Source organism: Nerophis lumbriciformis, linkage group LG24 (genome assembly GCF_033978685.3).
Source record: "Nerophis lumbriciformis linkage group LG24, RoL_Nlum_v2.1, whole genome shotgun sequence".
NCBI classification, from domain to species: domain Eukaryota; kingdom Metazoa; phylum Chordata; class Actinopteri; order Syngnathiformes; family Syngnathidae; genus Nerophis; species Nerophis lumbriciformis.
Window position 1 is genome coordinate 19,173,048 of NC_084571.2, and position 15,603 is coordinate 19,188,650.

The window sequence follows — 15,603 nt, forward strand, 5'->3', positions numbered from 1 at the left end:
TCTCTTTTTTATGTTTTTTTTAATTTATTTTATAAACCTTTATTTATAAATTGCAACATTTACAAACAATTGAGAAATAATAATCAAAATAAGTACAAAAACAGTACAAAACAGCGCCAGGGGGCTGTAAACTCAATAAAGTAACTAAAATAGAATGCAAAATATATATATATATATATATATATATATATAACAGAGTGCAAAGCCATAGGCTCACACAATTTCAGTAAATAATTAAAATTTTGGTTCACAGACGAATGTGACGCGACTGGGATGAGAATCCGAGTCCGAGTCCATGGTTCTCGTCCGGGAAAGGGTGGAGTGCCATCTCCAAGTTGGGGAGGAGATCTTGCCCCAAGTGGAGGAGTTCAAGTACAAGGAGTCTTGCTCACGAGTGGGGGAAGAGTGGATCGTGAGATCGGCAGGCGGGTCGGTGCGGTGTCTTCAGTAATGCGGACGCTGTATCGATCCGTTGTGGTGAAGAAGGAGCTGAGCCGGAAGGCAAAGCTCTCAATTTACCGGTCGATCTACGTTCCCATCCTCATCTATGGTCATGAGCTTTGAGTTATGACCGAAAGGACAAGATCACGGGTGCAAGCAGCCCAAATGAGCTTCCTCCGCCGGGAGGCAGGACTCTCCCTTAGAGATAGGGTGAGGAGCTCTGTCATCCGGGAGGAACTCAGAGTAAACGCACTGCTCCTCCACATGGAGAGGAGCCAGATGAGGTGGTTCGGGCATCTGCTCAGGATGCCACCTGAACGCCTCCCTAGGGAGATGTTTAGGGCACGTCCGACCGGTAGGAGGCCAAGGGGAAGACCCAGGACACGTTGGGAAGACTATGTCTGCCGGCTGGCCTGGGAACGCCTCAGGATCCCCTGGGAGGAGCTGGACGAAGTGGCTGGGGAGAGGGAAGTCTGGGCTTCTCTGCTTAGGCTGCTGCCCCCGCGACCCAGCCTCGGATAAGCGGAAGAAAATGGATGGAATTTAAATTTAGAACACAGCATCATCGTTTTCACAGCTTTTTCGTTGTTAGAGGTAGAGAGTGTTTTAACATAGAGTTGTAATTATTTTTTAAAGGCACACAAAACAGGTCGGGTATTGAGAAACTTACATTTATGAATATAAAACTTAGCAAATAGTATAATGAGGTTGCAAAGGTAAAATTCCTTTTCGAATTTTTTTTGTGATTCCAGTCTCGTGTGTTTGTTTACAATTTTGACGTCCTCAAGTTAGAGCACAGAAGCCCTTTTTAATGGGCGTGGCTGCCGCTCCCACCCGACCAATCATCAGCCGCAGACGTCAGCAATTCATATTTGATGACCAATGGGACTGACGGAGGCCAACACAAGACCCGCCCACAAATGCTACATGACGGTTTCCGCCTTCACCGCCGACTGGATAACGCTTTGGGTAATAACATGAATATTTTCACCCTTTCTTATGTTTCACGTCGAATGAGAAATTATATTTACGTTGAACGCAGGTATGGTCTGAGAATATTTTTTTATCAGCACAGTGTTCGCGCCATTTGCCACTTCCTGCCTTTAGCGATTAGCTTTAGCCTGCTAACAGTCGACTAGCTGATGTTGAAGGCGAGCCTGCCAGCCTTTGACTTGGGAGATATAGTTGCCATGTCATATTGACGTCACTACTTGTAACGCAGTCAGGCAAATTACAGTTTTAATGTTTTAATTTGTGGTGCTAAGAGTTGCCAAATGTCAGCTTCCGAGTGCTGGGTGTGACCCCTTAGCAGGGTGGTGCGCCGCATCTCTCTCATCAGCACCACTTTATCCATCCATTCATTTTCTACCGTTTGTTGTATTTCACTTGTTTTTCAACATTTACTGAGCTAACTGTAGAAGAGAAAGTCCAACACAAATACAAGTAGACGGAGTAAATATTTAAAGGGTAAAAGAAAACACATTGTTGGGTGTAATAATAGATGATAAAATGAATTGGAAATGTCATGTAAAAAAAAAAAAAATACAACATAAAGTAGCAAGAAACACATCAATAATGAATAAAGCAAAACATGTTCAAGACCAAAAATCACTTCATATTCACTACTGCTCACTAGTGTTACTTATCAGAATCAGAAGAGTTTTTATTGCCTTTGTTTGAGAACGGGTTCACAAACTCGGAATTTTACTTGGCGCAATCGTGCAACATAAAACACATATAACACAGAATAGAATAACATGATCTGTAACTGAGCTATCAGATCTTGTTATTGTTCATGTGCCTGATGGCCGAGGAGAAAAAACTGTTCAGGTGGCGGGATGTGTGTGTCTGGATGGACCGTAGTCTCCTGCATATCTGAGTTATTGTGTAGAAATATGCTAAATAACTACAAATGTGCACTTCATTCACTAACTGTGTTACAAAAAAGATCAATTATAATAATACATAATGTTGGATATGGAGAACATACTAACACTTCCATCCATCCATCCATTTTCTTCCGCTTATTCGAGGTCGGGTCGCGGGGGCAGCAGCCTAAGCAGAGAAGCCCAGACTTCCCTCTCCCCAGCCACTTCGTCCAGCTCCTCTCGGGGGATGCCGAGGCGTTCCCAGGTCAGCCGGGAGACATAGTCTTCCCAACATGTCCTGGGTCTTCCCCTTGGCCTCCTGCCGGTCGGACGTGCCCCAGGTGTTCGGGTGGCATCCTGAGCAGATGCCCGAACCACCTCATCTGACTCCTCTCCATGTGGAGGAGCTGCGGCTTTACTCTGAGTTCCTCCCGGATGACAGAGCTTCTCACCCTATCTCTAAGGGAGAGTCCTGCCACCCGGCGGATAAACTCATTTGGGCCGCTTGTACCCGTGATCTTGTCCTTTCGGTCATAACCCAAAGCTCATGACCATAGGTGAGGATGGGAACGTAGATCGACCGGTAAATTGAGAGCTTTGCCTTCCGACTCAGCTCCTTCTTCACCACAACGGATCGATACAGCGTCCACATTACTGAAGACGCCGCACCGATTCGCCTGTCGATCTCATACAAACACTTTATTTATTAAATCACAATTATTGAAATTCAATGATTTGGTGCATTTGCAAACATCTAAAATGATGTACAAAGCAAACTATAACCTGCTAGCCAAGAATGTACAACAATTCTTCTCAACAAAAGAGGAGAAATATAACCTTGGAGAAAAAATTAATTTAAAACATGTGTATGCTCGTACAACACTTAAAACCTTCAGTATATCAGTATGTGGAATTAAATTATGGAATGGATTAAGCAAAGAAATGAAACAAAGCAGCAATATGATTCAGTTTAAGAGACTGTTCAAACTACAAGTGTTCACTAAGTACACACAACAAGAATTATGATGAACATCTTGAACCCTTTTCTTTTTTATTGAGATAAAGATTATTTATGTATTTAATATTTGTATGCTTACTTTATTTATGTATTATTTATTTGTTCACTGTTCTGTTACAGAGAACAAGTAAATGGGATAAAATTGCTATGGTATGAGAAGGGGTAGGATTAAATAAGCTCTGCTTCTACCTACTCCTTTTCGGACGTGCTGTAATGAAACAAGTGGAATTGTGTGATGCATTACATTGTATCGTATGCATGTTCCACATAAACTGAACTGAACTGAACTTGGTTACAGATTTGTTTTGTATTTTGCATACATTTATATATATTTGTTTGTTTTCCTTCAGTGAGTCCAGTCTAGTGGAAGAAGGATGGAGACTTTGATTCCCACCATCAACCGTCTGCAGGAGGTTTTCCTCACAGTGGGCGCTGACGTCATTCAACTTCCTCAAATTGTAGTGGTTGGATCTCAGGTGAGATACTTCACTGGCGATGGAAGTATTATTGGAGCAAAACTGTTTGCAAATGCGTGTCTCAATCTGTGTGTCTGTAATCCTATTTGGTGTGCATGTTTTAATTTGTGTTACCGTATTATGATTTGTGTATGTAAAAAAATGTGTCCGTGTTTTCAAATTTGTGTAAAGCAGGAACTCTGGCACGTGACTTTTGCAACACTTCTGCTGTGTAAGACTTGTGTGTCTGCAACTTCACCTTTACTTCCCAATACTCACCACTAGTTGGCGCCTTGCACCCACTCATGTTATTCTGTGATGACAACACCACATTACACTCTCTCATCACTTGCTGTAAGCTTTAGCAGCAACTTACTTGTCGCAAGTAATTTTGTCTTCTTCAAATAAGTTAATTTTGTTAAGTTATCAGTAATATTAACTGTGAACTAGGGTTGTCTCCATGCCAATATTTTGGTACCGGTACCAAAATGTATTTCGATACTTTTCTAATTAAAGGGGACCACAAAAAATGTCATAATTGTCTTTATTGTAACAAAAAAATCTTAGGGTACAAGAAACATGTTTATTATTGTAATTTAGTCCTTAAATAAAATAGTGAACATACTAGACAACTTGTCTTTTAGTAGTAAGTAAACAAACAAAGACTCCTAATTAGTCTGCTGACGTATGCAGTAACATATTGTGTCATTTATCTACCTATTATTTTGTCTACATTATGAGGGACAAACTGTAAAAATGGATGATTAATCTACTTGTTCATTTATTGTTAATATCTGCTTATTTTCTGTTTAACATGTTCTATCTACACTTCTGTTAAAATGTAATAATCACTTATTCTTCTCTTCTTTGATACTTTACATTAGTTTTGGATGATACCACACATTTAGGTATCGATCCGATACCAAGTAGTTAGTTTATGAATACAATATGAATTCTATTTTAAAAAGAAAAAAGATTTTGTGATGATAAAAAATATTGATGTAATTATAGTGGTATCGACTAGATACACTCTGGTGCTTGATATCATTACAGTGGATGTCAGGTGTAGATCCACCCATTACGTTTGTTTACATTGTGACGCCGGTGAGCTATTGTATCCTCCTACGGTGTGTAGTGAAGTATGTTTAGCTATTGCACGTCCTCCAGTGATAATGGTACCTGTAAGAAACTTACTTTATTTGTCGCCACGGAGACCAGGATTAGTGATTTAGAAGTAGCTAAAACACTGCGGATGGATGTTAGCTGCTAGCTAGCTAGCCATGTCTTAAAGCACCTCTTCCTGAGGGTGTTTCAGTGTTATAACTTCACCTTTATCTTTACTTTGTACACCAAAATGCGTCCATTCTCCCTTTTTATGTCTACACACCGTGTCGGCTTGTAAATACTCTGTGTGTGCGCTGCCGAACATGCTCCTCTGTTTGTAAAACCAGCAATGTCACGACGTGACGTCACGCCGTCATGCCTGTAAGAAAATATATATGGCAAACCGGTACTTTTCAAACAGAGTATAGTACCGTTTTTGATTCATTAGTACCGTGATACTATACTAGTACCAGTATACCGTACAACCCGACTGTGAACTAGTTAGCTTTTCTCAATGTGGTGAGATACAGACACACAAACTAGTAATTGGAGTACAGACGCACATATTGAGATACACATTTGGAAATAGTTTTGCTACAATAATACTTCCATAATTGGCCAGCACATTAGGCACACCTGCACAAGATAAGTGTTTCAAACATGTCATTGAACAGGAATACTGTAAACACATCTGCAGCAACTTGATGTCATGCAAGTTCAAGTTTGCATTATTTACACAAATGTCTCCAGAGCGCTAACGTTCCAATGTTATATCCCGCCCTCTTACGGCTTGTACACGCATTATTAGCTGTGGATGTTGTGAGCTAGTGATCCAGATTTGGCTGGTTAGCGTTAGCTGTCACTGAGTGTATATTGTATCATACCAACAACATGACTGCACATTGTTTGTTGCTGGTCTTGGACTACTTTTGTGTGTGTGTACGCGCTCCCTGCGTGCACGTGTTGACCAAACAGGGTGAGTAAGCACCGTAAACACCATTTTATTCGGGCCGGTAAAATGTATTATTGTACAAACTTAGTAATTGTGGAAAATATTGACAGTTTTAGAACAAATGTGTTCTGTTGAATCACTAATGCTAACATAAACTAGGCAATGGTGTTCTTTTTCTATTTTCTGATTTGAAAACTGTAACTGTGAGGAAGTTGCAGACAGCTCCTGTAAGTTTGTACTTGCAGTGTGCATCTTTAGTCTCATATGACATGGCTGTATTTACTGCAGGGCTATGCATTATTCATTTATCCATTAGAGGCACACGAACGCTCATCACTGTTCATTTCAACAAAAATGTATTTTAGTTTTGGTCAAATAATAAATGTCTGCCTCACAAAATAAATTAATAAATAGGAGACACTTCCTGTTTTTGCTGCATGTGTAACATACGCGTGTTGGACCTCATTAAAAGTTGTCATGCTTTTAGTGTTACCAATAAAGGTGCCATATGTAGTAATGTGGCCAGAAATGGTACTGCAATTACGGTCCAAACCCTGTAGTCCCCTCCCACTCTCCATGACTGAGGTTGCCAGATACGCATCCTACTCCAAGGAACTTCTAATGGCAATGGAATGCTAGCAGCTAACATCCATCCGCAGTCTTTTATCTACTTCTAAATCACTAATCCTCGCCTCTATGGTGACAAATAAAGTAAGTTTCTTACAATTATCATTATCACTGGAGGACGAGGAATATCTGAACATGCTTCACTACACACTGTAGGAGGATACAATAGCTCACCGGCGTCACAATGTAAACAAATGCCATGGGTGGATCTACACCTGACATCCACTGTAATGATATCAAGTACAAGAGTGTATCTAGTGGATACTACTATAATTACATCAATATTTTTTAGCGTCACAAAATCTTTTTTCTTTTTAAAATAAAATTCATATTGTATTCATAAACTCAGTAAATATGTCCCTGAACACATGAGAACTTAAATTATGACCAATGTATGATCCTGTAACTACTTGGTATCGGATCGATACATAAATGTGTGGTATCATCCAAAACTAATGTAAAGTATCAAAGAAGAGAAGAATAAGTAATTATTACATTTTAACAGAAGTGTAGATAGAACATGTTAAAACAGAAAATAAACAGATATTAACAGTAAATGAACAAGTAGATTAATAGTTCATTTTTACGCTGTAAGTTCTTGCAAGATGGTTTACGAAGTAATTATGCCACATTTTACTGATGTCCATCAGCCAAATGTATTTGTAAAGTTATGCAGCAATATTTTAGTCGGGACAGATTGTTGGCATTACCCTGCTAAAATGTCCTGTTTGACTGCACGGACCACCATCCAAATAATGATATATAATATATTATATATGGCATAGGCCTACTTTGATGGCAAGCCAAGGCCAACAGTAAAATGACTGCCACATTTCGTTCAGCATAACCCCATGTTGCATCCGACCTTCTCTTCCATGTACGCACATCACCATGTTTCAGTGCAGACTGAGTTTCTATGAGCCAACCCACGTTACGCATAACTCATATAGCCTACTACCATGTCAATACACAAATCATGACATGTAATGCATTATATTGTGCCGAGCAAATACCACCCCATATGTACCACAAACCACAATTAACCGTGCTAATGTTGGAACCCATTTCCTCAGCGTATCAGCATATTGAGAAGGAAATAGGCACCGACACTACCCATAGGTTTTATTTTTACTTGTCCCTGTCAGTTGGATGACACATGGACATACAGGCTAACGGGCATATATTTTTACCGTTAGCCTGTATGTCCATGTGTCATTGACCGGGCTAGCATGCTAAGCATTACACTAGGAGCGAATGGTAACTTTTCGATGGACTAAGGTCTGACATGTTTAGTAACTTTACCAGTGGCAGTAGCTAGACCAAGATGGCGGTGTGTAACTGGCAACCTGGATGTGACACACTCACAGACTTTCTAATTGGTCAAACGGTGGAGGGCGGGGCATCGAAATGAAAACAATAACAATATTTCAGGGCTGTAAATCTAATTTTGAAATGAGCATATGCCGGCTGAAGTACTGTTATCAGTTATAGAGGTAATGGAAAAGAAGATGATTTATAAATGCCCTTTGACATATTCAATGATGACTTGACATGACATTATTACATATGGCTCCTTTAAATCAACAATTCCTTGAGGCAGAGGAAATTAGTTTTAGTACAGAAGTAATACGGTAGAATTAGATAGATAGATAGATAGTACTTTATTGATTCCTTCAGGAGAGTTCCCTCAGAGAAATTAAAATTAGCTTTACCTTACAGTTGTGTAGATGTCACAACCTGCTGATGGCGTCAAAAGTGAAATGTGTCCTGTTCACTTTCTCCCAGGTGTACACATATTAGGATGTGGAACATGTCAAATCCATACATAACATTCTGATTAGGGTCCTGTTTTAGCGGTGGTGTAGAACTGTACTGCATTATACTGAGAACTGTTTCTAATATTTCCTATTAGCATACTAAATCAAAAGAAGTATATAAACACCTTTCAGTAAATTACTCTCTACTTCTATGATAAAATAAAGCCACAGTAATAAACATTGGTAACGCCATACTACAGATCGACCCATTATCAGCACCAATATTTGGCATTTTGACGCATATCGCTATCTTTTTTTTTTAATCGGTGTCGGCTTTTTAAATGTTTTTACATTTTTATTTTTTTACAACTACAACAAACACGACATCAGCATATTCATACATGATACCTGTATTTACGATTAAAAAATATATATATTTTGTGAAGTAGATAGTAGTAACCCTTATACCCTGCATGAGAATTTATTTTTTTTTTAATCCATTTAAGAATAAAATTACTCTCCTTGTCAATAATTCTCCTCAAATATGTTTTGATACCTGATATTTATTTAAATTCTTATGAAAATTATTCTTTAGTCTGCTCAGCCCTTCTTCTCATGCGGTGCTGATCACCTACAGTACGTCTCCTCTGCCTACCTGTCAAAACCTTCAATTCTTGCCGGGAAGTCCAGTTTTTGTCCTTCTTTCCTGGCGTCATCCCGCTCCCGTTTTGTTTGTTTTCGCTACTGCAGCGATCGAGTCGCTCGACAAGCCTCCGTCCGCAATACTCGGAGCGTAGGCTCATTAAAGAAACCTGAGCCCGAGCTCATCCAAGATGGACTGGTGCAAAGTGGAAAAGTGTTCTGTGGTCTGACGAGTCCACATTTCAAATTGTTTTTGGAAACTGTGGACGTCGTGTCCTCCGGACCAAAGAGGAAAAGAACCATCCGGATTGTTCTAGGCCCAAAGTGTAAAAGGCAGCATCTGTGATGGTATGGGGGTGTATTAGTGCCCAAGGCGTGGGTAATTTACACATCTCTGAAGGCACTGTCAAGTTATGTGTTGGTTGTTTGTGCTCTCCCCTAACTTGAAATGGGTTTGACTGTTTGACCAGGGGTTACACTGGGACGTCACTCTTTTTGATGCCAATGATTAGACAAATCTCTCGTTCCCCTTTTATTTGGGACTTGATTTTCTCTTTTTTCATTAAATAGTTGTAAGGTGAAAACCCTTTTGGAGAAGGTGGAAACACAAAAAAAACATTAATGCTGAAAGGTACATACAGGTTTTGGAGCAACATATGTTGTTATCATGGACGCCCCTGCTTATTTCAGCAAGACAATGCCAAGCCACGTGTTACAACAGCGTGGCTTCATAGTAAAAGAGTGCGGGTACTAGACTGGCCTGCCTGTGGTCTAGACCTGTCTCCCATTTAAAATGTGTGGTGCAATATGAAGGCTAAAATAGCAGAAGGGAGACTGTTGAACAACTTAAGCTGTACATCAAGCAAGAATGGGAAATAATTCCACTTCAAAAATGTGTCTTCTCAGTTCCCAAACCTTTACTGAGTGTTGTTAAAAGGAAAGGCCATGTAACACAGTGGTAAAAATGCCCCTCTGACTACTTTTTTGCAATATGTTGCTGCCATTAAATTCTAAGTTCATGATTATTTGCACAAAATAACAAAGTTTACCAGTGTGAACATTAAATATCTTGTTTTTGCAGTCTATTCAATTGAATATAAGTTGAAAAGGATTTGCAAATCATTGTATTCTCTTTTTATTTACCATTTACACAACGTGACAACTTCACTGCTTTTGGCTTAAGACAAAGAGGTATTAAAAATGTACTTTCCATTGACTGCTGTGTGAAATGTTCATGACTATCTCTGAAAAATGACAGTTTGCTGTTAAAAATGTCAATGGCTTTCTTGTTGAAACAATTGTTCTGATCAAATGAATAATGTATACTACCACTGACTTGAGGCAAGTGTATGGTGAATACTGTATGACTGAGTCAATCATGCAGGGAATATAAAAAATTAGTAAATTAGTGATGTCACTGTGTGTTCTTACAGAGCAGCGGCAAGAGCTCCGTGTTGGAGAGTCTGGTGGGACGTGATTTCTTGCCTCGAGGATCAGGGATAGTTACCAGAAGACCTCTGGTGTTGCAGCTGGTCAACGTGGCCCCGCTGGAGGAGCGACTGAAGACTGACAATGGTACCTTGTGTGACTTTGTTGGTAAACATACTCATAAGGTGTCAATACTAGTATACTAATACTAATACTAGTCTGTTTTGTTCATGTGCTTGCATGTACTTTGACATGCTACACTTAATCTTTTTGTACTAACACACTCTTTTTTTCCCCCCTCTTTAACACTTTCCAGGAAACGATGTTAAACACACTGGCCAAAACAGCTATTCAGGTCTCTGTAAATGTGTCTTTTATTCTACTCTCCTACTTTGTACATTAGCTCTAAAGTGGAACCTCGAACCTTGGTTCTTGAACATGGTCATGAATCAATCTTTGTATAGTGAAACAGAGTTCCCAATAAGAACTCTGCGTGTATGTATGTATCAATATTTATATATATATATATTTATATATATATATATATATATATATATATATATATATATATATATATATATATATATATATATATGTGTGTGTGTGTGTGTGTGTGTGTGTGTGTGTGTGTGTGTGTGTGTGTGTGTGTATATATATATATATATATGTGTGTGTGTGTGTGTATATATATATATATATGTATATATATATATTTGTGTGTGTGTTTGTATATGTGTGTGTATGTTTATGCTTATACATATATGTATGTGTACATATGTTTATTTATATGTACATATTTATATATATGTATATATACATGTATGAATATTTATATATGAATATATGTGTATATATTAGGGTTGTCCCGATACCAATATTTTGGTACAGGTTCAAAAATGTTTTTCGATACTTTTCAAAATAAAGGGACCACAAAATTTTTTATTATTGGCTTTATTGTAACAAAAATTCTTAGTGTACATGAAACACATGTTTATTATTGTAATTTAGTCCTTAAATAAAATAGTGAACATACTAGACAACTTGTCTTTTAGTAGTAAGTAAACAAACAAAGACTCCTAATTAGTCTGCTGACGTATGCAGTAACATATTGTGTCATTTATCTACCTATTATTTTGTCTACATTATGAGGGACAAACTGTAAAAAAATATTATTGATCAACTTCTTCATTTACTGTTAATATCTGCTTATTTTCTGTTTTAACATGTTTTATCTACACTTCTGTTAAAATGTAATAATCACTTATTCTTCTCTTCTTTGATACTTTACATTTGTTTTGGATGATACCACACATTTAGGTATTGATGCGATACCAAGTAGTTACAGGATCATACATTGGTCATATTCAAAGTCCTCATGTGTCCAGGGACGTATTTCCTGACTTTATAACCATAATATGAATTTAAAAAAAAGGAAAAACGATTTTGTGATGGTAAAGAATATCGATGTTATCATAGTAGAATCAACTAGATACGCTATTGTACTTGGTATCATTACAGTGGATGTCGGGTGTAGATCCACCCATGGCATTTGTTTACATTCAGGAACGCTAGCTTTTGTTAGGAGTGACACCGGTGAGCTATTGTATCCTCCTAGGGTGTGTAGTGAAGCATGTTTAGCTATTCTTCGTCCTCCAATGATACTTGTAAAAAACATACTTTATTTGTCGCCTTGGAGGCCAGGATTAGTGATTTAGAAGTAGCTAAAACACTGCCTACTACAGATGGATGTTAGCTGCTACCTAGCTAGCCATGTCTTAAAGCATCTCTTCCTGAGGGTGTTTCAGTGTTATAACTTCACCTGTATCTTTATTTTTTACACCAAAATGTGTCCATTCTCCTTTTTCTGTCTACACACTGTGTCTGTTTGTAAGTACTCTTTGTGTGTGCGCTGCCCAACATGCTCCTCTGCTCATAAAACCAGCAATGCTCCTGCTCAGTGGCCTTGTGGTTAGAGTGTACGCCCTGAGATCGGTAGGTCGTGAGTTCAAATCCCGGCCAAGCCATACCAAAGACTATAAAAATGGGAGCCATTACCTCCCTGCTTGGCACTCAGCATCAAGGGTTGGAATTGGGGGTTGAATCACCAAGTTTCGACGCATAAGCACTGATTCAGCGCCAAAGAACACCACCTGCTGTCTTGATAAAATTAGCCAGGGCTTCCATATATTTACTTATTTGTAAAAGCCTGTCATGAATGCGGATTTGGTGCTTTTGGTTCGCCCTCGGCAATTTAAAACTGCAAGGTGGCATAACTCCGCTTCACAACACACCTCATACAGTACGCGCCTGGTTTTCCAGATAAGACGTAACAAACTATCTGAGATTCACCTTAGCAACTTTGTAGATATATACAGTCGTGGTCAAAAGTGTACATACACTTGTAAAGAACATAATGTCATGGCTGTCTTGAGTTTCCAATCATTTCTACAACTCTTATTTTTTTGTGATAGAGTGATTGGAGCACATACTTGTTGGTCACAAAAAACATTCATGAAGTTTGCTTCTTTTATGAATTTATTATGGGTCTACTGAAAATGTGAGCAAATCTGCTGGATCAAAAGTATACATACAGCAATGTTAATATTTGCTTACACGTCCCTTGGCAAGTTTCACTGCAATAAGGCGCTTCTGGTAGCCATCCACAAGCTTCTACTTGAATTTTTGACCACTCCTCTTGACAAAATTGGTGCAGTTCAGCTAAGTGTGTTGGTTTTCTGACATGGACTTGTTTCTTCAACATTGTCCACAGTTTTAAGGCCATTGGGAAGGCCATTCTAAAACCTTCATTCTAGCCTGATTTAGCCATTCCTTTACCACTTTTGACGTGTGTTTGGGGTCATTGTCCTGTTGGAACACCCAACTGCGCCCAAGACCCAACCTCCGGGCTGATGATTTTAGGTTGTCCTGAAGAATTTGGAGGTAATCCTCTTTTTCCATTGTCCCATTTATTCTGTAAATCACCAGTTCCATTGGCAGCAAAACAATATATATAATGGTATCGAATAAGTATTGAGAATGTTGGAACGTCATAGGTATCGGTATCGACCGCTGGAATTCTGGTATCTGCAAACCACAACTAGAAATAGGAAACATTTCTCAAAAAAGTGTCAAGTTAAAATGGAGCTTTAGTAAAAGCAGAAGTTGAATGGCATTAGATTGCACCTAGTGTCATTTATTTCCCCCTCAATCACGTTCATGTGAAATGTCTCCTTGTTTGCCTGTTTAGGTGTCAAAGCTGAAGAATGGGGCACATTCCTGCACTGCAAGAATCAGGTACTCCTGATGGTTAAACATGTGTGCTGCTGTTGACTGTTAGCTGATATTCATCACTTATTTTTCTAATGAAGATTTTCACTGATTTTGGGGAAATTCGTCGTGAAATCGAAGCAGAGACGGAAAGGACTTCAGGCAATAACAAGGTGAGGATAAAACCCATTTTAGTTTCATCATGTACCGTATTTTCCGGACCATAGGGCACACCAGATTATAAGGCTCACTGCCCACGAATGGTCTATTTTTGTTCTGTTTTCATATATAAGGCGCACCGGATTATAAGGCGCATTAAAGGTATCATTATTTTTTTTCTTTTCTAAATTTAAAATTTAAAAGTTGGTTAAAGTTAAACTCCCAACGATAATCTCACACACACACAGTAGGTGTGGTGAAGTTATCCTCTGCATTTGACCCATCCCCATGTTCACCCCCTGGGAGGTGAGGGGAGCAGTGAGCAGCAGCGGTGGCCGCGCTCGGGAATCATTTTGGTGATTTAACCCCCAATTCCAACCCTTGATGCTGAGTGCCAATGGGTCCCATTTTTATAGTCTTTGGTGAGAAGGTCTTCCTTGTGGTCTACATAACATGTAATGGTGGTTCTTTGGTCAAAATGTTGCATAGATGATGTTTTACAGATCATCTTCAAGTCACTTTCTGACACTCGCTTCAGGATGCGCCGTTTTGTGGGCTGTCTTGTTTACATGGCTCACCTTCGACAGCGTCTTCTCCCCGTCATCTTTGTTGTAGCGGTGTAGCGTGCAAGGACGAGAGTGGAAGAAGTGTCAAAAGATGGAGCTAACTGTTTTAATGACATTCAGACTTTACTTCAATCAATAACGGAGGAACATCTCCTCATCCGTGGCTCACTAGTGCAACAACAATGCCCTAAATGTGTCCCGTGAAAAACCGTCCGGCCGGAACTCTCTAATAACTAAAGTTCCTAGGGTGAATAATGTAAACTCACTACACCGGTATGTTTTAGTGCTTTCATGGCGAGTTTACTGACAGACATAAGTAAGAACTTTACACTGCTTTATATTAGAAATGGCAACAGCGGAGGATGAATGTCACATAACAAGAAGATAGAGAAAAAGAAGAAGCTTATCAACTACGGTGTCGACACGGACTACAAAGGTGGACGTGTTCAATTTTTCAGGACTTATGCAGATCCCAAATACACATCAGCAGGTATCAGAAGGTAAGAAAAGTTGCTTTTGCATAATATTGTCAAACAAAACAGCAGATAATATGTCTTACCTTATACACACACGATAATAATACTCCTATGTTGAAGCACAGTACAATCCATCAAGCGGTGCGGCTTCATAGCTTACCAAAGTTGTATTAAAACGTTTTGATAGATTTTTGAGTGCCGTGTATAATGTTCTACATTTTCAATGGAACATATAACATTTTGGTGTTGTTTACTTGAGTGATATTGCAGTCTAAACGTATCTCTTATGTGTGACTGCCATCTACTGGTCACACTTATCATGACACCATGTACCAAATAAAATAGCTTTGAGGTCGGTAAGCACAACCAAAATTGTTCCGTACATTAGGCACACCGGGTTGTAAGGCGTCTTGTCGAGTTTTGAGAAAATGAAAGGATTTTAAGTGCCTTATAGTCCGAAAAATACCGTAAGTGATTCTTTGGCGTACCGCCAGCTGGAGCGTGCATACCACCAGTGGTACACGTACCACAGTTTGAGAATCTGTGATCTATATCAAGTTTTACATGATTTTGACCCTTATTGTTAACTTAGCTGCAATTTTAATTTCAATATAAAATCACATTTATTCCGACTTCCTCCCACCTCCAAAGACATGCACCTGGGGATAGGCCCCTCTCACCTCCAAAGACATGCACCTGGGGATAAGCCCCTCCCACCTCCAAAGACATGCACCTGGGGATAGGCCCCTCCCACCTCCAAAAACATGCACCTGGGGATATGTTGATTGGCAACACTAAATTGGCCCTAGTGAATGAATGTGAGTGTGAATGTTGTCTGTGTTG

The 15,603-nt window shown here is 39.2% G+C and overlaps 1 protein-coding gene across 2 annotated transcripts in view; it reads left to right on the forward strand.

The window, feature by feature from the left end:
• Positions 1-1,361: 1,361 nt before the first annotated feature.
• Positions 1,362-15,603, forward strand: part of LOC133620343 (dynamin-1-like protein) — a 38,744-nt gene continuing 24,502 nt past the window's right edge. Inside the window, exons 1-6 of one of the 2 annotated variants that reach the window (XM_061981766.2) lie at positions 1,362-1,410; positions 3,678-3,803; positions 10,298-10,439; positions 10,609-10,647; positions 13,540-13,586; positions 13,661-13,732. In XM_061981766.2, coding sequence (XP_061837750.1) covers positions 3,702-3,803; positions 10,298-10,439; positions 10,609-10,647; positions 13,540-13,586; positions 13,661-13,732 — 402 coding nt within the window. In that variant the 5' untranslated portion in view covers positions 1,362-1,410; positions 3,678-3,701. The remainder of the gene's footprint in view (positions 1,411-3,677; positions 3,804-10,297; positions 10,440-10,608; positions 10,648-13,539; positions 13,587-13,660; positions 13,733-15,603) is intronic. The other variant, XM_061981767.2, reaches the window with a different exon arrangement.